Source organism: Sabethes cyaneus, chromosome 2 (genome assembly GCF_943734655.1).
Source record: "Sabethes cyaneus chromosome 2, idSabCyanKW18_F2, whole genome shotgun sequence".
In the NCBI taxonomy this organism is placed as follows: domain Eukaryota; kingdom Metazoa; phylum Arthropoda; class Insecta; order Diptera; family Culicidae; genus Sabethes; species Sabethes cyaneus.
Window position 1 is genome coordinate 101,152,201 of NC_071354.1, and position 21,729 is coordinate 101,173,929.

General features: G+C 41.8%; 1 protein-coding gene across 1 annotated transcript in view; it reads left to right on the top strand.

Annotated features, from left to right (window-relative positions):
- LOC128738726 (small conductance calcium-activated potassium channel protein) overlaps positions 1–21,729 on the top strand; it is a 567,023-nt gene that overhangs the window by 534,256 nt on the left and 11,038 nt on the right. The window contains exon 8 of the mRNA XM_053834053.1: positions 5,826–5,961. Within this exon, the coding sequence (XP_053690028.1) occupies positions 5,826–5,961 (136 nt within the window). The remainder of the gene's footprint in view (positions 1–5,825; positions 5,962–21,729) is intronic.

Sequence of the window (21,729 nt, forward strand, 5' to 3'; positions counted from 1 at the left end):
ATACATCGCACCCAAGGAACGTGCGAAAAGAAAACGTGCTATGTATTACTGAAATGTCAAAAATGCTGTTCATATATTACGTACACGGATTATGATTATGGATCAGGCCAGATGTCATTATTGAGGAAGTGATGAAATGCTCAACCTTCGATCCGTTCCTATTCCTTGCCAGATCACAGTCTTCTTTGCCAATTTATAAACAAACACGAACTTGTACGTGTCTGTCACATTTCGCGTGTTTTGATAGTTAGCATCGTACCTCTAAGCCAGGATTGCACTTAATGACCAGAACTTCTTTCTCCTCAGCTCTCGGTTTGACAGCACTGGTTCGGGTTTTCTTGAAAGTTCGAAAGTTCTCTGCCACCTTTCCACAAATAGGTTCCTCTTATAACCCTTTAGAATATTACACACTGTTGATTTTCGCATTTTTAACACTCTGGATTTTCCAGGCGTTTATGCAAGATTCTTTTTACGGCGCTCGAGTTCCATTCTGCACTGCTCTTCATAAAAAAACAAAGTTAACAGCAATGTTAACAATGTAAACAAAGTTATGTGCGCACGAGAGGCGTCCAGATTTACTTTTAGTTAGATTTTATAGGGAAACTTTTATTATAAACTTTTTATTATCAGTAGCAAAAACGAACATATCCAATACAGCAATTTGTGACCATAAACCAGTGTGACCTACGGAATACGGAACAACCGATTGCTTTTGATAAACAGATATTAATAGTCCCAACTTTGGGATTCTTTATGAGTAATCAAAATATAACATTAACTTCAGTGAGTCGCTAATAAAAGCAGTGGCTGGGAAGAGAGACATGCTACCAAAGTTGGTAGCGGCGTCTCATCAGCTCGATGCTATTGTCAAGTTCGTGGCAGGCCGCAGCACCCTGGCGAATGACCTGAAACAAAGTCTGCTCATGCTTCGGAGTACCATGTGTGCTGCGACGAAGGAGCACAGCGAACTCGAAGCGCAAGTAAAAGTGGCAGAGAAAGAGACCGGGAAGGCGTTTGAATCGTGGTCTGTAAAACAGGATACCTGCCCGTCACTGACTGACCACACCATGGCCCTTGCGACTACGGAGCGGTCTAACGACAACAAGGCATCCACCAAACGTGCAAGGCAGTCCCCAGGAGAAGAAACCCCCACGGTCCCGAAGAAGCGCCTGATAGCAGAGGGCCGAAAGCCAACCGAAGAACCCATTGAGGGTAACAAGACGCTGTTAGCGTCCGACAACCAGTGGGAGTTGGTCAAAAAGAAGAAGGCCAGGAAGAAAGAGGAGTACCGAGCTCCACCGAAAGTGACCAGGAAAAGAGGAGCAAAGGCGGTGCTCTTATCTTCAAAACTGAGGGGCCGAAATATTGTGAAGTTTTAAACGCCATGAGAGATGATGATCATGGGATGCTACCAAAAAGGGTTCTGCTTACAAAGTGCTGGCAGAAAAGGTTCTTGGCGATAGCGTACAGATCCGCGCACTAACGCCCGAGATGACTCTCCAGCTTAAAAACCTGGTCGAGATCACTCAAGCGGGCGAACTAGCACGAGCTCTCAAGGAGCAATGTAACGTGGTGGTGACTACCGAGGCAGTTCGTCTGCGCAAGGGACCGGCGAGAACCCAGATAGCAACTATAAGACTTCCACTGGTAGACGGAAATGCAGCCCTGAAAGTGGCTGAGCTGAAGGTGGAATGGTCCGTATGCCCACTGAGCGTGTTCCAGCAGCCGGAGGCCTACTTTCGGTGCTTTGAGAGAGGGCATAAGTCCTGGAGCTGTAAGGGGCCAGACCGAAGCCACCTGTGTCGGAGATGTGGCGGTACGGGCCATATAGCGAGGGACTGTACTGCGCCGCCCAAGTGCATGATATGTACCGGCCAACGGGACGCTAAGCACACATCAGGAGGCCCAAAGTGCCGGGCAGGCGCGCCTGCAACTAAAACACGGGCGTAGTGCAGGTAACGCAACTAAACTTGAATCACTGCTACGCGACCTAGCAGCTGTTGTACCAAGCAGTTACTGGGTCGTTGACGGACATTGCCATTATCTCGGACCCATACCGCATCCCTGCCGGGAACGGTAACTGGATTTCGGATAGGTCCGGGACGACGGCTATATGGACGACAAACAGGTTCCCGGTTCAAGAGGTTGTGTCAACTGCAGACGAGGGATTTGCGGTTGGCAAAGTGGGTGGAGTGTTCTACTGCAGTTGTTATGCTCCGCCGAGTTGGTCTATCTAGCAATTTACGCGAATAGTAGACCGAGTATCAGTTGTGCTGATTGGTCTAAGGCAGTTGGTTGTGGCGGGCGAATTTAACGCTAGGGCGGTAGAGTGGTGAAGTCGTCGCACGAACCATAGGGGTCAGATTCTGCTTGAAGCTCTGGTAAGGCTCAACGTAAAGCAGGCCAACTTCGGCACCACCGGTGCGGAGTCTATCATCGACGTGACATTCGGCAGTCCTGGTCTGATAAGAGACTGGAGGGTAGACAATGGCTACACTCCCAGTGACCATCAGGCGGTCCGCTATGGTGTCGGTCAGATAACGAGGCGGCAGGCGGCGAGTAGAGCCAACACTCCAACCACCCGTGGATGGAAGGCATCATACTTCGATCCTGAAGTATTTGTGGAAGCGCTCCGGAGAGAGTGCGGTGATCGCGGTATGCCCGATTCGAACGCTGATCATTTGGTTGAGGTACTGTCGCGAGCGTGTGACGCTACCATGCCTAGGAAAGGTCGACCAGGTATGGGAGGTCACCGGCTTACTGATGGACAGATGAAATTGCGGAACTCTGCGGAGCGTGCTTTCGTGAGGTGGAACGAACATAGGTGTTCGTTAAGCTGAAATTCTTGGTTGCCGCACGGAATCAATTTATTGTCTCGCGAATTTGGGTTGTTTACAATACATATTATGGCGCTACTCGCACAACAGTCCCATTTATATAGGAAACGTCATAGAAAATGGGACTGTATTACGAGTAGCGGTAGTATATACAATACACATTACCGAGAAATAAAGTCTATAGTATTCAGAAGAAACCATTGATGATGTCCAGAATTTTCTAACGGATGTCCCTCGGTGAAACACTGTTACAAGCTCTTATTTTTTTTATTATCAGAAAATAGAGGCGGTGACCCATTACGCTTGTAAATTTAGGCCGTAGTAAACCAACGGACCTCTAGACAAACAAGCAGTGGTGCTGTTTTGCCCATTCTATTCAAAGTGAATTATCTTGCACAAAGTTACTCTGCAAGCAGATGTGAATTGTTAACAATCCCACTTGAACATCAATGGAACCAATGCTGCAAATCGAGTGAGAAGCAAAATATGCCCACTCTTGCAGGAGCAAGTGTGAGAAGCGCAACATCCAACAATTTTTCCACTAACGCTAGTGTACGACAAACAACGGCTGGTGCTGTGTGCATACATTCTGCTATCTACACACTTGTGAGCGCACAGCCTCGTAGCGTCTTTCTGCACAGCCCGCTCACGAACCCAACAACGCTGTGCATACTGTGGATCTGAATGCTTTCCGATTTTAAATCTGTGATGATTCGTAGAAAATGTTGTTTGCTGCCGCATTTTTTACATTTTGTTTTGAGCAAGAGCGGCCCGCGGCATTCATGGGACGATCTGATTTGGCCTGTACCATGTTTGTACCTGAGCACCAGTGGCTTATATCAAACAGCAGAGATATATACAAATGTACTGAAGGCAGATTAATGCAAAATTCAGTGTGTTTCAATGGAAATATGTATGAATATCGAAATTGATCGAATATGAATATCGAAATCGGAAATTCTTTGTATGTTGCACAAATAGATGATAAAGTAATTTTTACTCTTCAAGAAGTCTCACCAGCATACAAACCTTACCAGAGTACTGCAGTACTTTAATTAATAGACACTGCTGAATACATTCGTCAATTAGCATAAGCATAAGCATAAGCATAGGATAATACATTCGTCAATTCAGTGGAAAAAATAGTACAAACCGATGCAGCTGAATTGCAAAACAAATCAATGATAATGAAATTTTAATTTAATTGAATCCACACTATATTTTGAACGCCTGGCAAAGCATTCTTCCAGCAAAAAAATTTTGGTTTATATTGAAAGTATTATCTTTCTAACACTGGTTGCTCGTTGTTTTAAACCACTTTTTTCTTGCATCGTGTACACATCACCATCACCATCTACTTATCTTGGCAAAAATATGTACAAAACTAAAAAAATTTGATGTAAACCAAACCACAAAAATGTCCAAACGAAACAAATCCGATCACCACGGCCATGGGGACGACGCCTCCTCCTACTACTACTACAACTTCTACTACTACTATTACTACTACTACCGCTACTACTACTACTATAACTATTACTACTACTACTACGCCACAAAACGATACATGTGCCCATTTGGGTGTGCGCTTGAATCGCTCCCAAAAAACGAAAACCCGCATCCATTTCCGATCCACGGGTGATCGATCAGATTTCACGACGAGGAGCATGCAAACTTGCTAAACTCGATGTGGCTGACTGCAATCACCTTTCTCTGCGTTGGCTATGGCGATATCGTCCCGAATACCTACTGCGGCCGGGGGATCACGCTAACATGTGGAATGGTGGTAAGTACCAAGATCCTCTTCACCGACTGTTCACCACCAAAAACAAACTGCTACCAACTCTACCGAAAATCACTGCTACCGCTACTGACACACTTGCATAGAATACAAACACACACACGCCGCCAACACGGTCACACGTTAAACGATCGACGGTGAAGCATAAAATATAAATATTAAACAATAAATTAAAAAAAAAACAATTTTTGCTTAAAAACTCTGCCATAATCATGCTCGCACTCACATTGCCACAAAAACTCTTTCAGTGCGTCAACACTAGTGTTTGCATCGATATTATTAGTAATATAACTATAAACACAGGCACTTTTACTACTATCACAACTATCGTCACTTGATATTGTGGACCACATTTTTAGATAAAACTTTTCATTTTTCTGACTAGCTACGCTCAAACATTTGAAAACTATTGTTGCCAATGTATTGTTTTCCACCACCTAACGTTTTGCAAGCAATAACAGTATTTAGGACGAATAAAACAAACTATGTACACTAACTTTCACGTTTTACTAATCACCCTTAATGCACAAAATATTGCGTAAACAAACCTGTTATGTAATCTATACGAATAGTATTTTTGATTGATTCGGTTTGTGCTGATTATGTGTCAACTTTTACTCAATTTATTCTGATTTAAGTTTTTCTTTTATTAAGTCATTCCTGCGAAACATCCCGTTGAAAGCACGGTGCAATTCATTGTCATGAATAGTTCGTTTTTCGGTTTAAAAAGTAAATTGACTCAGTATTCTGCAGCAATGGAACGTCCGGTGCAAACTACAAAAACTCAGTGAAATATCACTGTAGCAATAAAATTGTGTAACTACTTTAACTCTAAGCTTTTATGCGTTCTCAAGGTTTTGTAAGGTATGAAAATCTATTAACGGTTGGTTGTTTTTCATCACAAAAGAAAGAAAAAAGTATAGTGATATCCTAAGCTGATAAGAAAAAATGTTATAAAATCCAATCTTCTCATCAATTGAATAAATGTTATATTAATAATTGCTAGCTACTCTTCTTCTAGAATCCATTGAAATGTCTTTTTGATAGTTTCCTTAGTATCAGTTATCATTTTCTTCACAGTATAAAAAAAATCCCGTTGATCGCCCTCTTTTTCACACACCATATAGATCATAGAAAGCCAGCAAAAAAAATCATCCATAATTTGGTTGTGACCGATTTGTCTACAGGTTTCATGATGAAGAACATGCCAATCTATTGAACGCCATGTGGTTAATCGCAATAACCTTTCTAAGCGTTGGCTTTGGCGATATCGTGCCGAACACGTACTGCGGTCGGGGCATCGCAGTCAGTACGGGTATTATGGTGAGTGCTATCAAGCTAAATTTTCCTTCTATTTCCACTGCATTATACCCTCTAACCATCATCAGTATAGCGGAAAGCAGACGACAAAACCGTTAAAAAGTATTCGCAAATATTAGTTAGTATAATCCCTGATCTTGCTGTTCTATTCGCACCTTTTTTATCTGTGCTCATTTCGTTCGCGAATAAAAGTACATGATTAGGCAATACATTCTCTATATATGTATTCTACGGAAAAATAGCAATTATACAAAATGGAGCTAAAAATATGTATAAAATTCCTTAGCATCAAATATTCGTCTGTAGAATCCGTATGCCATCATAGAATATTACAAACTGGAAAATTGGTAAGATACACGATAACCGAGTTTCATCTCTTCAAACACTTAAACCTATCCCGTTCTCTCCAAAGAAACGATAGTTTGCAAAACATGTTCCAGCAAGAATTCTACTAATAGTAAGCTTTTTATTTGAATCGTTTGTTTCAGAAACTCCACATGATCGTTTGACACAATTGCAGCAAGACTACGAAAAACTGTTTTTCCCGAAATATTTCTAATCCCAAATTAAAGGGGATTGTGGAAATCACTTTACCTGGAATTTCGAGAGAAGATGTAGGAATCGTCGAGAATTTAAAGAGCTTTTAGTTCATAACTAAATGTTATGAAAACTGGCTCATGCAAAATGGCGCTTGCGGAGTTTCTCAAACAAACGATTTATTTATTCAATTCAATTGATCGTTCATGCAATTTTTAACCGGCACAAAAAAGGAGAAAGAAAGTTAAATAATCATAAAACAGCGTGTTAGGGCTAGCTTTTACAAACTATTCGTCATTACTCTCATTACATCAATAAGGGCAGTTTTCAGTCTCAAAAAACTGCAGTTGAGTTACGCTATACGATTGTATACAGTTTTGGAGGGGGTAATTTCAAAAGCCAATAAAAAGGCATTTTTTAAGCAAATAGCAATATGCTGACTTTTAATTGATAGTGTTCAAAGTCAAGGTCAACCGGTAGACTTTTTATTGAACTCCACCGGCCTAGTTTGATATCTACGATCCGAACCTCGCTACCAAACATCCAATGTCCTCATCCATATAACGCGAGTATTAGAAGAAAATTAAAGTCTACCAGCAAATAGAAGAAAATCTGTACGCAAGTGCGAACCTGCGAAGTACGAGCCAGGCTTCTGGCTTGCTCTGAAAATAATCTCAATTCTTGGCGTGTTACTGCCAAAGTCAGCAGAGTGCTATCCCTATCTTAACGAACGGTGTTTGACAGTCCACTTAACGAAGGGCGCTATTGCAAGAAATCCAAGAAATAGCGCCCGTCTGACAGGTAGATTTGTTGCCAACCTTGTCGAGATGTGCTGAGATGTTGGCAACAAAAACATGGCACCCATCGCAAGCCCCTGGCCAAAGTACAACACAGACGAATCGATTTGCTCTCTCGCTCTCTCGCTCTCTCGCTCTCTCTCTCTCTCTCTCTCTCTCTCTCTCTCTCTCTCTCTCTCTCAATCTCCCTCTCTCTGTCTGCCTGTCTGTTTCTCTTTCTCCTTCCCTCTCCCTCATTCTCTCTCTCTCCCTCATGCTCTCTCCCTCTCTCCCTCATTCTCTCTCTCTCTCTCTCTGACTGATGTTACTGCCCCCTGCCCCCGAATGAGCGTCAGGTTTATTCTGCCGGGGCAATATTGAATGCATGCTTTCAAGGTCACGGAGCACATGGTTTCAATCCATATAATAACCTATCCGATATTCTCTTTGGGATACGGAGTAAAAAGTGCTTTGTCTCCAGTGTGCGAAGAAAAACTTAGCTCTGTTTGTAGTTGTGCCCCTTCTGCGCAAAATGAGTTCTTATAAAAGAAAACTTCTTCAATGATTTTTATAGCGGTAGTTTTTACAAAGGTCAAGACAAAACACAAGGTTGGTCTAGTTCGTCGATGAGCATCTCAATGGCAATATAACAGAAGGAGGCGGGACGAAAATTAACCTGGAAGTGCTTACAAACGGTAATAGTGTCCCGTTTCCCGATCTCGAAAAGCTGCAAAATTGGTCTTCGTTTTCAGACAGCTGAAGACCAAGTACTTAGGTGGCTTGCCGTCCTAAGACAAAGCCTGTTGAGCAAAGTTTCTCCATGTAACTCGGTTGAGGGTTACCGCTCTCCAATTCCTCGGACACCGAGTACTCTCCGTCAGATCTCGCTCCACCTGGTCTAACCATCTTGCTCGCTGCGCTCCTGGTCGTCATGTTCCTACCGGATTTGAGGCGAACACCATCTTTGCAGGGTAGTTGTCCGGCATTCTTACAACATGCCCTGCCCTTCGTATCCGTCCAGCTTTAGCCACCTTCTGGATACTGGGTTCGCCATAGAGCTGTGCGAGTTCATGATTCATCCTCCGCCTCCATACTCCGTTCTCCTGTACGCCACCGAAGATCGTTCTTAGCACTCGTCGTTCGAAAACTCCGAGCACTCGCTGGTTCTCCTCGAGCATTGTCCATGCTTTATGCCCGCAGAGAACAACCGGTCTAATAAGCGTCTTGTACAGGGTGCACTTTGTACGGGGACTTAGTTTGCTCAACCGCAATTGCTTGTGGAGCCCATAGTAAGCACGACTTCCGCTAATAATACGCCTCCGAATCTCACGGCTGGTATCATTGTCCCCCGTTACCAGTGAGCCAAGGTAGACAAATTCAACGACTACCTCAAACTCATCGCCGTCGATCAATATACTACTACCCAAGCGTGTGGCGTTCGGCCTCGGTTCCGCTGGCCAGCATGTACTTTGTTTTAGACGTATTTACCTTTAACCCAATTTTCTGCTTCACGCTTTAGTCTGGTGTACTGTTCAGCCACCGCCACAGATGTTCTGTCGATAATATCCATGTCATCGGCAAAGCAGACGAATCGACTAGATTTGTTGAATATCGTGCCCCGCGTGTTGATACCCGCTCGGTTCATAACACCTTGTAGCGCTATGTTGAACAGCAGGCATGAAAGACCATTACCTTGACGAAGTCCTCAGTGTGATTCGAATGAACTTGACAATCCACCCGAAATCCGAACGCAGCACTGTGTACCATCCATCGTAGATTTAATCAGTTTGATGAGCTTCCTGGGGAAGCTGTTCTCGTCCATGATTTTCCATAGCTCTTTCCGGTCGATGGTATCATATGCGGCTTTGAAGTCAACGAATAAATGATGCGTGGGCACTCTGTATTCACGGCCCTCTTGGAGGATTTGCCGCAGTGTAAATATTTGATCCGTTGTAGACCAACCTTCGACGAATCCGGCTTGATAAGTTCCCACAAATCTATTCGCAATTGGTGATAGACGTCGGAAAATGATTTGGGACAGCACTTTATAGGCGGCATTGAGAACGGTGATCGCCCGATATTCTCACAGTCCAACTTGTCGCCCTTTTCATAGATCGGGCAGATAACCCCATCTTTCCACTCCTCCGGTAGCTGTTCCGTATCCCAAATTCTAACAATTAGTTGGTGTAGAAAAACGGTCAGCTTTTCTGGTCCCATTTTAATAAGCTCCGCTCCAATGCCATCTTTTCCAGCTGACCTGTTGTTCTTTAGCTGCATGATGGCCTCCTTAACTTCGCCTATCGTTGGGGCTGGCACCTCTTCCCCGTTTGTTTCACCATCGAAATCGCTTTACCCGCCGCCATGGTTCTCCGCCTGGGTGCCATTCAGGTGTTCGTCGAAGTGCTGCTTCCATCTATCGGTCACCTCACGATCGTCCGTCAGAATACTGCCAGTCTTATCCCGATACATTTCGGCTCGCGGCACAAAGCCTTTGCGGGATCCGTTCAGTTTCTGGTAGAACTTTCACGTTTCCTGAGAACGATGCAGCCGCTCCAACTCTGCATATTCCTGCTCTTCCAGGTAGCCCTTTTTCTCCTGAAAGATTTGGTTTCGCTGCATCTTCTTCTGTTTGTGTCTTTCCACGTTCTGACGTGTGGCACTGCGCATCTTGGCCACCCGCGCAGCGTTCTCCTCATCCATCACCCTCCTACATTCATCGTCAAACCAATTGTTCCTCTAATTCCGGGCCACATGCATGATGGATCTCTCCGCTGCACTGCTAATGGTTGTTTTGATAGTGTTCCAACAGTCCTCGAGAGGGGCTTCGTCCAGCTCGTCCTCTTCCGGCAGCGCAGCTTCGAGTGAATGCGCGTAGTTTGCGGCGACGTCTGGCTGCTTTAGCCGCACGAGATCTAACCGAGGCTGGCGTCGGTACCGAATGTTGTTCACAACGGAGAGTCTTGGGCGCATCTTAACCATCACTAGGTAGTGGTCCGAGTCAACGTTAGCGCTTCGATAGGATCTGACGTCGATAATGTCTGAGAAGTGCAACTGTCAATCAAAACATGGTCGATCTGTGATTCTGTCTGATTTAGTGACCTCCAGGTGTACTTGTGATGGATTCTGTGCTGGAAAAATGTACTACGTACGGCCATATTCTTGCAGGCGGAAAGGTCGATAAGTCTTAGGCCCATTTCATTGGTCCGCTGGTGTGCACTGAACCTTCCAATCACCGGATCTCTTCCAGCACACCTCCTGCAGCGCTACGATGTCGAACTTGCGGATCTTCAATACGTCGGAGAGCACTAGAGTGCTCCCTTGGAAGTTGAGAGATCGGCAGTTCCACGTCCAGAGTTTATAATCCATAGTCCTTTTTCGACGCGTGGGTCTATTCCGATAGTACCAGTTAGAATTTATTTGTTCTTCGTTCCATGCTTTAGTATTTTCCGTGATGACGGCTTGCAAAGCCTGCTACACCAACCCCTTGTTTCGCCGGAGGGCCAACGAAGCTCGAAAGAGCCCTCCTTTCCTGTCAGCATACGACCTTGGCTTCCTCCGGGGTTGGTTACCCGATCTCCACCAAAGTTGCTCGTATCCCGGCTGGTACCACGAGGAGGTAGGAATAGGAGTTGTTGAATAAGAGACTATGAACCACTGTAGGGTCTATTTTATGCCTACACGTCCACAAGGCACCGACGCATTATTCAGCCGTTTACCAGCCACCAAGAAGACCAAGCAGAGCTGCCGGAAAGAACCGACTACCGGTAGAGCTCGCATTCATTGGATAATTTTCAGGATTTGGTAAAGGATCATTATCAAGCCGGTTTCATTGAGGGATGGTCAACCACGGATCAAATACTTGCACCGGCAAATCCTCCAAAAAAGACGTGAATGCACCATTTGTTTGTTAAAGCTGTATACAATACCATCGACCGAAAACAGCTATAGGAAATCATGAACGAGAACAGGAAACCGCTAAGACTGATTACATCTGCGACGGATGGTACACAGTAATGCGATTGGATTTCAGATGGATTGTCGCGAAAGGCTTGTTCAAGGTGATGGTCTCTCATACCGGCTATTCAACATAGAATGGTCTTCGGCGGCGTATAAAAGAACGTAATATAGAGGCAGAGGATGAATCATGAGCTCGCACAGTTCTCTGATGGACTCAGTATTCGAAAGGTGGCTAAAACTAGAGGGCATGTTATCGGTATGCGGAACAATTACCCAGCAAAGATCGTATTTGCTTCAAATCTGGTGATGGCGTTGGGGTCACCAGGAAGATTACCATAGGCCAGATGGCGAGCGTAAGATGAAATTGGTACCACAAAGGCAAAATTCTTAGAGCTACCATCCGGACTCAAGAACGTATTTATGAGCGATTTTCTTGCTCTCCAAATTGTTATCTGATATGTAGAGCGAACTTCATAACCTCCATAATCATAATACATAATCAAAGTCATAAAGACCTAATCGATGAAAGTAAACACTAACCAGAACAACATGTTGAAGAAGTTTAATGTCTATAAAGCCAAACAACACCAGATAACCTGAACGAGCAGTAGAAGCACATCCAAAATATGATCACTGCTACAGCGCGAGGCTTATTCGATACTACTGCTGCAGTCACTTTCAGTGAGTGATTTGACGTACAGTGCCAGCAAGTGACAAAAAGAAGCGAACCAGAGCTCGTGCCGGGTCGCACCAACTCCTTTTATGTGTAACTAGCTGACCCGACAAACTTCATATTGCCACAAATTAAACTGTGTTGTACATACATCCTGAATCTCGGATGACCTTAATCACAATCTCTAATTTTGCAAGTTTCTGAGGGGTTCATAGGTGTTTCAATATACAAATTTTCCTCACAGTAAAATAGAAAACAACTTCCCCCATTGCTTAGCCTGATCAAATAAAGCGGTAGCATTTAAACATTCGCCATCATTACAAACCATTTCGCCGAATACCATTTTGCTGAACACCAATTCTCGTTATGGTTATCGTTATGGTTAACCATAACGCGGAATATAGAGTTTCGCAGAATAGGGTGATTTATGTATTTTGGACACGCGTTACGCGTGCGCTATTTTGGACTATTCCATTTGGTTTTTCCGTAAGCGTTCTAAATAGCGTACGCGTAACACCTGTCGAAAATGCATAAATCACCGTACCATTTCGCGAAAAACCTTACGCGAGATGTACCATTTCACGGAAAATCTTTTCGTAGAAAGTACAATTTGGCAGAGGTGACCCAACTGAAGGAAAGTAATAGAGGTCAGTAGATCTAAGAAAATAAATAAACCTAGATAGATGTGATCTCTACGGGTGGCTGTCCCGCTTCCGACGGCAGGTCGCCGGCTACACTCCCGGCCTGTGTCCGTCTCACCCTGAATCATCTAATGTTACTATTCATAGTTTCTGGTGGTTTTGTTATTGACTAATGTTTTATGAGAGAGTCTAAATTTCTTCGAGTTCGATTAGTTTTTGAGTTACGCAAAAATTTCAGTTTTATTTGTATTAGACCTTATCTCCCTATCACAGGGGTGAGGGCTCTCAAACCATAATAATAAAAATTCCTGCTTCCAAAACCCCCCACTTGCCAAATTTGGTTCCATTTGTTTGATTATTTCTCGAGTTATGAAGAAATTTGTATTTCATTTGTATGGAAGCCCTCCCCCTTAAAAAGGTTAGGGGTCCTAATTCACCATAGAAAAAATTCTTGCCTCCAAAAACCCCCACATGCCAAATTTGGTTCCATTTGATTGATTAGTTCTCGAGTTATGAGGAAATTTGTATTTCATTTGTATAGGAGCCCCCCTCTTAAAGTGGGGAAGGGTCCTAATTCATCATAGAAAAAACTCTTGCCTCCAAAAACCTTTACATGCCAAATTTGGTTCCATTTTTTTGAGTAGTTCTCGAGTTATGAAAAAATTTGTGTTTCATTTGTATAGGAGCCTCCCCCCTCTTAGTAGGGGGAGGGGTCTCTAACCATCATATGAACCTTCCCTGGCCCCAAAAACCTCTACAAGCAAAGAGTTGCAGATAATAAAATTGCCCTTCTAAAAAAATATGTGCACAGTACAAAAATTTTACAACTTTGCTGAAGTCACTATTTCGATTAAACAAACCATTGTTCCAATATAAAATATTCAATTCATTAGTATCATTTTTTGTTAGGCCCTTTTGAAAAAGCACTCGAGATCTTAAAAAAATAACTGATATTATAAATTGACATCTTTTTTAAGGAGAATATCTATGCAACGTTTCAGCTAAAGCAAAATATAAATAAATATAAATATAAGCTAAAGCAAAAGTATACGGTACAACATTTAAAAAGCATGTATGTTATGTTGCGGCTTCGACTGTTTACCATATCCTCAGCTGCCCAACAACTATTCGCAAGCAAGGTAGTGGAAGACAAGCCCAAATTATGGACGCAGAAGGAGATCGTTCTCCTTCTCGTTTCTTCAACAACAAGCCCTCTGATTTGGCTATCAATTAAGATGCACCAGACGAATGTTTGGTGAAAATTTTGATCCCGTTTCTACAAAAACATCATACAGATGGACAATACGTGTTTTGACCGAATAGAGCATCATCGCCTTACGCCCAAAAAACACAGTCGTTCCTGAATACCCATTCGATCCCATTTTTACCCAAAAACTACGACCCGAAACATCTGTCTCAGTGCGCCCAATCGAAAATTTCTCCGGGATTTTGAGTTCCTTGGTGTACAAAAATAATTGGAGAACCACGAATTGCAAACAGTGGATTGGTAGAATCAAGAGATGCATTCGCAAAATTGACATGAAGGCCGTACAACGCTCCTGTTCCGACGTCAAACGAAAACTTCGCCGAACAGCCGATTACGGACCGTTTTGAAATGTACACTAATTTTTTTCCAACAATGGATAATGTATCTTTAATTTCGGTAAATCAGATCTTCTTCCTGTATCTTTGTCTTTTTTTGACAGCTTGAGAAAAAACTTCCAAAATTTTAGTTGCCACCCGTTAGCATGGAATTACTCAAAGAGCAAAGCATTAGTCAAACTGTGAGCCAAGAATTAAACTTAAAAGGACATTATCGCCCTGATTGACTGCTACAAGTTTCCATCCGAAAAAAACCATGACCAGCTAGGAAATTCTAACTCTGATAACTATCAAAAATGACCTAATATTCCTGAATAAGCTTACGAGTTCAACCTGAAGTTGGAAAATCTTTTAAATATTGATATCCTACACAATCATAATACAACATAATTCATATTGACGGTTGACCTTGCTTCTTTCGGAATAGCAAAAACATATAAGTGTATGAATTTGTTAATATCTATCCAGACTCCAAGTTTACTTCAGACCGATGGAAATTGTTTCAACGTAAAATTCAACTATAAATATCATAACCGTTATCATTGAAAGACGAGTGCATCAAAAAAGGCCGAATGGATCAAGGAAATTCAAACAAATTGTTCACAATCGAAAGCAATTTATGATGGTATGCTTTGCGATATGTGAATGACATAGGGTCATATCAAACGGCAAGAGTTCTCTTCTGCTATGATGTTTGTTTCAGAACAAAGTGTTTTTCATATACATAAGCAGAAAATACTTTGATAAGAATGATGAGTGCTTATGGGTTTTGTTTCGAGATGTTTACCAGTTACTCACCTTTTCTTGTTATCATAAAGTATATTTATTCCGCCGAGTTACTTTTCGGCATCAACCGTTGTTACACTGTCTCCCGGTGAGGTGAGCAATTTTTTTCTCATTTGTCTCCTTCGTGCTTGATACCTACATAAACATGCCTCCTATAGCAAAGCAAATAAAAACGAAGAACCGAATGAACATAAATTTTCAATGTGCTTGCAAAACAACAACGATTCCGAGGGCTACAATGAAATGGAATTACCTCGGTTGGAGTGACACATGCCTCATTTCACAATCCTTAGAAAATGAATACTAATGATCGTTGCTCTGTGACAGGTTAAATTGGACACAACTTCGACGGAAAGCCACATTTTTTTTAACACATTGTTTGTGAGTGAAATATGTATTTGGCGAAAGCATCATTCGGTTTCGAATAAACCATTCTATAACATACTCATCGTCTTCAACAAAAAAAATTGACGAAATCATCCATAAATAAACGAGATAAAAGCAACCGAAGGTTTGTACCGAGGTGAGATCTTCCGATTGAAATTTTAGTGCATATTTGAGATGACAAAATTCCTCTACAGGATCATACATCTTATGGCAAATAAATAATTCATTCTATTTACGTATAATTGAGTTCCAAGTATAACAGTCCAACAGCTGCTCAGTTGGGGAACCCGTACATCAGAATTAACAGAATTAATCAGAAAGGAATGTGGCCTGTTGAATGTGAAAAGGTTAATCTGTCCAAGTCTTTCGTTCAGAGAGCCAAGGAACGGGAGGGACTGCTTACGTAAAAAGTGCAGCAGGCTCCACATTGTGACGAAGGGCAAAATACAATGGGAAAGTCACGGGTCCGGAAACAGTACACCCAGATGCTAACGAAGCCTCATGGATGATGAGACTTACGTCTAGGCGGACTTCCGGCAGCTTCCGGGGCTACTATTCTTCACCGTCCAGTACAAGTTTGATGGTCCGGAGGAAGTAAGGAAGCAAAACCTTTCAAAGTTTGGCAAAACATAAATGATTTGGTAAGCGATCTGCCCAAGCAGCAAACCGAGTGCGTCGTTCGTGTCTACCGGGACTGTAAACGGGCAGATCTGCCTCAAAAAGTATCTACAGAAACGTCTGTTTCCTCTGTTGAAGTAACACGAGGGCCCTACGATCTTCTGGCCGGATCTAGCTTCGTTCTACTATTCGAAGGATGTCCTACAGTGGTACGAAGCCAACGGGGTCACTTTCGTACCCAAGGACAGGAATCCCCCAAACACACCGGAACTAAGGCCCATCGAAAAATACTGGGCTATTATGAAGTAGGTACTGCGGAAGCATACCAAGGAGGTCAAATCTGAGGAAGACATGAAGAAAAAGTGGGTTTCTATACAGAAGAAACTGTAGCCAGATGTTGTACAAAACTTTTTGAGTGGAGTTAAGCGTAAGGTGCGCGTATACGGTTATAGCACGGACTAACAGACGGAACACTTCGAACAAATTTTCCAACAAAACATCGTTTGAATGACACCCCTAAAACTTGGAAAAAACACTAGCATCACCTGGTGCAGTCTTTGCGCTACGCAGAATAGTTTGCTATAAAGTTAGCAATGCTATAAATTTGCTTGTATATTATCTGCCAACAGCGCCAATGCAGGCGAGCGACGTTCTCGCGCAGCGACTGTTGTTTGAGTCTTGGCTTAAGCGAAAATTTGGAATGAACGTTTTTATTGTCGCTGGCATGAAGCTTTTGTGTTACGTCTGTTAGTCTGTGGTTAAAGTATTAAAATTAAATGAACTAATGGGTTATATTTTATTGCCTGAAAATTTGAAAAGGATCGGTCAATTGGGTAATTTTCTACAGCGTTTTTTCCGTGGTGCAATTGGATGTGGGCCACCCTTTAGCATACTTGGACAGCGCACTACCCGCCGTTGACGACTTCCCACATGCATAATCGACGTGGCTGGTAAAGTTCAGCGTATTGTCTACCAAGACATCCAAATATTTCAAATCACGTTTAGGGACAAGCACTTGTCCTCTCCGTAATTTCTAGTGCCGCCTTGCAGTTGCTGATCATTATAACCTCCGTCTTATAGTAACAAATTCCATCCATCCCTCTATTATTTTTATGGCATTTAGTGCCTGGTATCTGATTTGCCTTCCACTGTTAGAACAATATCGTCGGCGAAGCTGGTGATCTCGACTCCAATGGACAGTTTTTGAGTCTCAGCACCTCAGCACCTTTGAGTCCGCATCACGGCATAGCTCCTGGAAACAGGATTTCTTGCTACGCTTAACCTCTTTGTTGAGCACCAATCTAGCCGCTCTAAGCTTTACCCTACGCACTTCGATAGCCGCATCTTTTCGGGCCTTTTGCATATGCCTTCATGCCTTATGGCACCTAAAGCGGAGGAGACCGATGGTCTCATTTCACTACTATATCGAACAGAAGAGGATGCCGAACGACGACCGTTCATTGGCTGCACGTTCCTGGGCATTGAGTCACATGCTTTCACATGGTCAGTTTAATGGTAGTCAGGTTCGGGCAATTGCCCTCTGCGCTCAGTGTTTTCATGACTAGGTCTTTATCGAAGGCTTTCACCTTCTACCTCCGACTTCCTTCTACCTTCTACCATGGTTTCAATCGGTCAATCTTGTACCATATAGCTTGATGGTCGCCAGCCCATATTGGCCAACGAGGTTAAGCTACAGAAGGTGATATCGATAATTGAGGGTTGGTCGATGTGGAACATATTTATCTTCAATTGAACCTGCTTCGCTATTTTAGCCTAGTGTACGGATCGTTTGTCGCCTCAAATTTTTTTCTGACAGGATTCACGTGATGGGCACCCAAATAAATTGACCGAATTCGTTGGAAATCGCGCCTCGCATATAATCGCCGTACACCTCTAAATATCTTTAAGGGAAATTTTGAGCAGCAGGCTTTCTTGTAGATAGAGCAGATAACTTCATGTTTCCACTCCTCCAAAAGTCGTTCCGAACCTTAGACTTTAACGACTGATTGATGCAAACAGCTGCCCAAGTAATCCGTGCAAATTTTAATAAGCTCTACTCCAATACTATCTTTTCCTGCTGCCTTGTTATTTTTTCAGTAACTAAACACCTTCTTCAATTTCTGCTATCGTTGGATGTAACACTCCAAGCAGTACTTAACTGGTCATATATCGACGTGAAGCAATAGAGGTGTGGAGCAACGTACCGTTTGTTTGTGTTAGCAGCGCAAATAATGTAAACAGCAAGGGTGACGTCAAACTCACACTATTCTTCTACGGGCATAAAAAACATAAACATTGTGCCGTACAGCAATGACACTAACACACCTATACTTTTTAGCATATTACGAACACAAACGTGCTGCGTTTGTCGTACCTTTGCAATAGTGTACGTAAGTCGTATATCGGTTGCCATCTAGGAGAGGACATGACATGTTGTATCGCAAAAGAGCCAGTTTGCTGTCAAAAAAAGCCAGCTTCCTGATTGGCTGATTTCATGCGTGCAACTGTAGAAACAAAAATTCACAAGGGAAGCGCAAAAGTGTTGCTGGAAACCACAAAAAAAAACACTGAAACCATCAAATTTTTAACGTTATTAGGATTTTAACAGTTTGTATACCGTCGCATGTTGGCATAAAACAAACTAAACTCAAGTGAAAGTGTAATTCGGCCAAATTGAATCTGTTTTTGTGTAATTAGCGATCAACTAGGACAAGTGGCTTCTATCATAAACTGCAGCTGCATTCTTGGAAACACTTTTCACTTGTCTTAGTAAATTTTGAAAGGAAATCACCAAAACAATAAACAAGAATAATAAGAAGTTACATGTCATGTCAAGTCCTAGGTTGCCACAGGTGGTTTGTAACAACTTCACTAGCAGTTGCTTACTGCACCAATAAAGTCACTTCCTTAATTATGTTGCTCTCCAGCTTGTACGCCATTCAGATGCTGCTTCCACCTCTTGATCGCCGCGCGGACGTTTAAAAATTCCTCCGTCCTGAGTACTAAATATTTCAGCTCGCTGCACAAAACCCTTGCAAGATAGATTGAGCTTTTGATAGAATTTCAATGTATCGAGTTCTTCGCATACCTCCTTCTTCTGATGACGCTTCTTCTGGCAGAAGATGCAGATTTGCTGCCGTCTGACGAGTGGCTCTGAGCGCATTAAAAACCGTGCTGAGTTTTTCTTGATATATCCTGATACTCCTAGTCAACCCATTCTTTCGATACGTTGTGGTTCGAATCAGTGTTAGAGCCTTAGTTAGGTCAAACGTCGATAGTGTCTGACATGTGTGAACTTCTGACCGATCTGAACATTGTAGTCGTCGAAGATGATCTTTACATCTTGTCTTTGAAAGTCAACGGAGAAGAATTTAAATCTTAAAGTCATTCCAGTTCTGTAGAAAGGTAGGTTATGTTCACTGGTTCACGAACGAAACCTCAACGTAACCTCTAGAGCATATCAAAAGAGTATCTTACCAATATCTTATTGCATTATGTCTATTATCCCTTTAAGCCCTAGCCCACACAATTGTGTAGGTGAAAGCTTTCGGTAAAACGACTATTTTATTTTTATACCTAATCAGTCGCATGATCTAAAAAGTAGAAAAGTTGAACAACGAATAATAGCTACACTTCATGTTCCAATAGCTAAATACCCTCTAGGAAAGGCAGTTGTTTTATAGTAATAATTTTTCGAAAAATTGCAAAAAAACGCGCCTTCCCTAAAGGGTTATATTATTTGTTATTGAGAAGTTGTATTATACACAGATTGTATATTACACAATCTGTGTTCAATGTGCCCTAGTAAGATCTGTTGTAGAGAAACAGACAGCTTTCTGCATTGCAATGACGCAACATACTTGACAAAAACAATATTTGTACACGTTCTATCCTGAAGACCCTTCGAAGCGTAGACTATTACCGAAAATAAATATTTTTGAACGCAACTCGTGACCAAAACTTGAGTATCATTTTATTTTTTGCCGTTGATGCGGGTTTAATCAACGATTCGAACATCAAAATCTATCAGACTTTTTGAGAAAATTGAAATACTAATATAGTTTGCTCTACGCATTACATCTTGAATGGTCATTTTTGGCATAGTCGACACCAAGGTGAGTTAAAATAGGTGATCTATTTTTCACAGTTTGTAAAACAGAAGTGCGCGGAACGATTGGTTAGTAACCATCGACGTGGTTTATACATTCAACAGTTTCCGCTTTGAAAATGTCGGTGATCGTCAATGGTAACCCAGCGGGGGTAAAAAACAAATTTGAACATCAGAAAACCTCTCTTGACTAACCTTGGTCGACACTCTGCAAAATACAATATTCTGTTTACGCAAATCATCCCGGATAATAAGCTACAGATGCTTGTGCAAAAACAATAAAACTGTTTGTGCTTCCAAATCATCCCACGATGTCATTTATAGCCTGTCGCGCTGTTTATTATCGGAATGTTCTGATTGAATGATCCACTTGCATTTTATGCCAACAGCATCCTCATCTTTCTGCAATCTACTGAAATAGGTTGCAATAAATTCAAAAGATGTTAAATTATAACTACTGTTACGAACCTCAAGAAAACATTATTGTCACTGTGAAAAATGGATTTTCCGGCATAAAATGCAGCGTAGGATACGATTCAGCTTTATAGAGAGCCATTCAAGCATCAGTAACGTAGTTGCATTTCATAGCGTTACATAACGTTAGAGGTACATAGAGGCGTTTTGATTATACATTCCGGGTAACTCCGTTATAGTGAATCTAGTGTAATTTCGGTGAAATTACAGAAAATTAGGGTGAGTATCTCCATTTCGCCCTCGATAAGATGTGAGGTGCTGCACAGCTAGTGGAAATATAATATTCAATAAAATTTATTCTTTTGTTTTTCTTCAACTCGTTTGTGAAGAACTATTGTAAGTTAGAATTATCTCGATCTCAATCTCGACTGGGAGAGGCTATTAGAGTCAGTAGGATTGTAGCAACTGACCCTGCAATTGTCCTGCACTCTAACAGCTGGCTGCGAAGTCTGTCGTATAAAAACAGAAGGTCAAGTTTCGATAACGGAATGCAGCACCTAGGCTTTGCTTTGCTTTTTTTATGAGAAAAATATTAGTAATTATTATTGCTGAATCTATTATGGATTATAATAGTCTATCAACTAGATAGAGTTTATTTATATCAAAATGTGCATACTAACTAGTAGAAAACCCAAACGACAAACCCATGCAGAATAGGATCGCAGACGAAAATCTAGTAATTATTTTTTACATGTTACTGTGTTTAGACAATTTGTATGCTACAAAATTGTAAAGTAATTTGTCTTACACCATAATAATAGGAATATTCTTAATGGTACACAATGATGCAGTTCACGTCTCCAAACAGTTAATGGCATTAGCCATTCTACCCAGTTAGTGCATTTTGTACAATTCTCACCTACTCAAAAGTTTCATTTCACTCAACCTGTATTGACGTAGATTCAACTTGGAGTGAATAGGGCAGATATTTATTTATTTTAATTTATTTCATTGAATTTTACCTTATGATTATTTTGACTAACGTAATTGAATTGATAATCGGTGTTGTTATTGAATAGCGATACAGCAATCATGTAGATTAAAATAGATTATAATTTAGACACACACAACTTTTCAAGCAAAATATCGAAAGCGATAGCACAAACAATATTAGTCAAATAACTGGAAATTATCATTCCTTTATTAGCAAATGTTTTTCAATCAAGCAACTTTGTTCATATTACACTTCAAATGAAATTTGAGGTAAAGTAC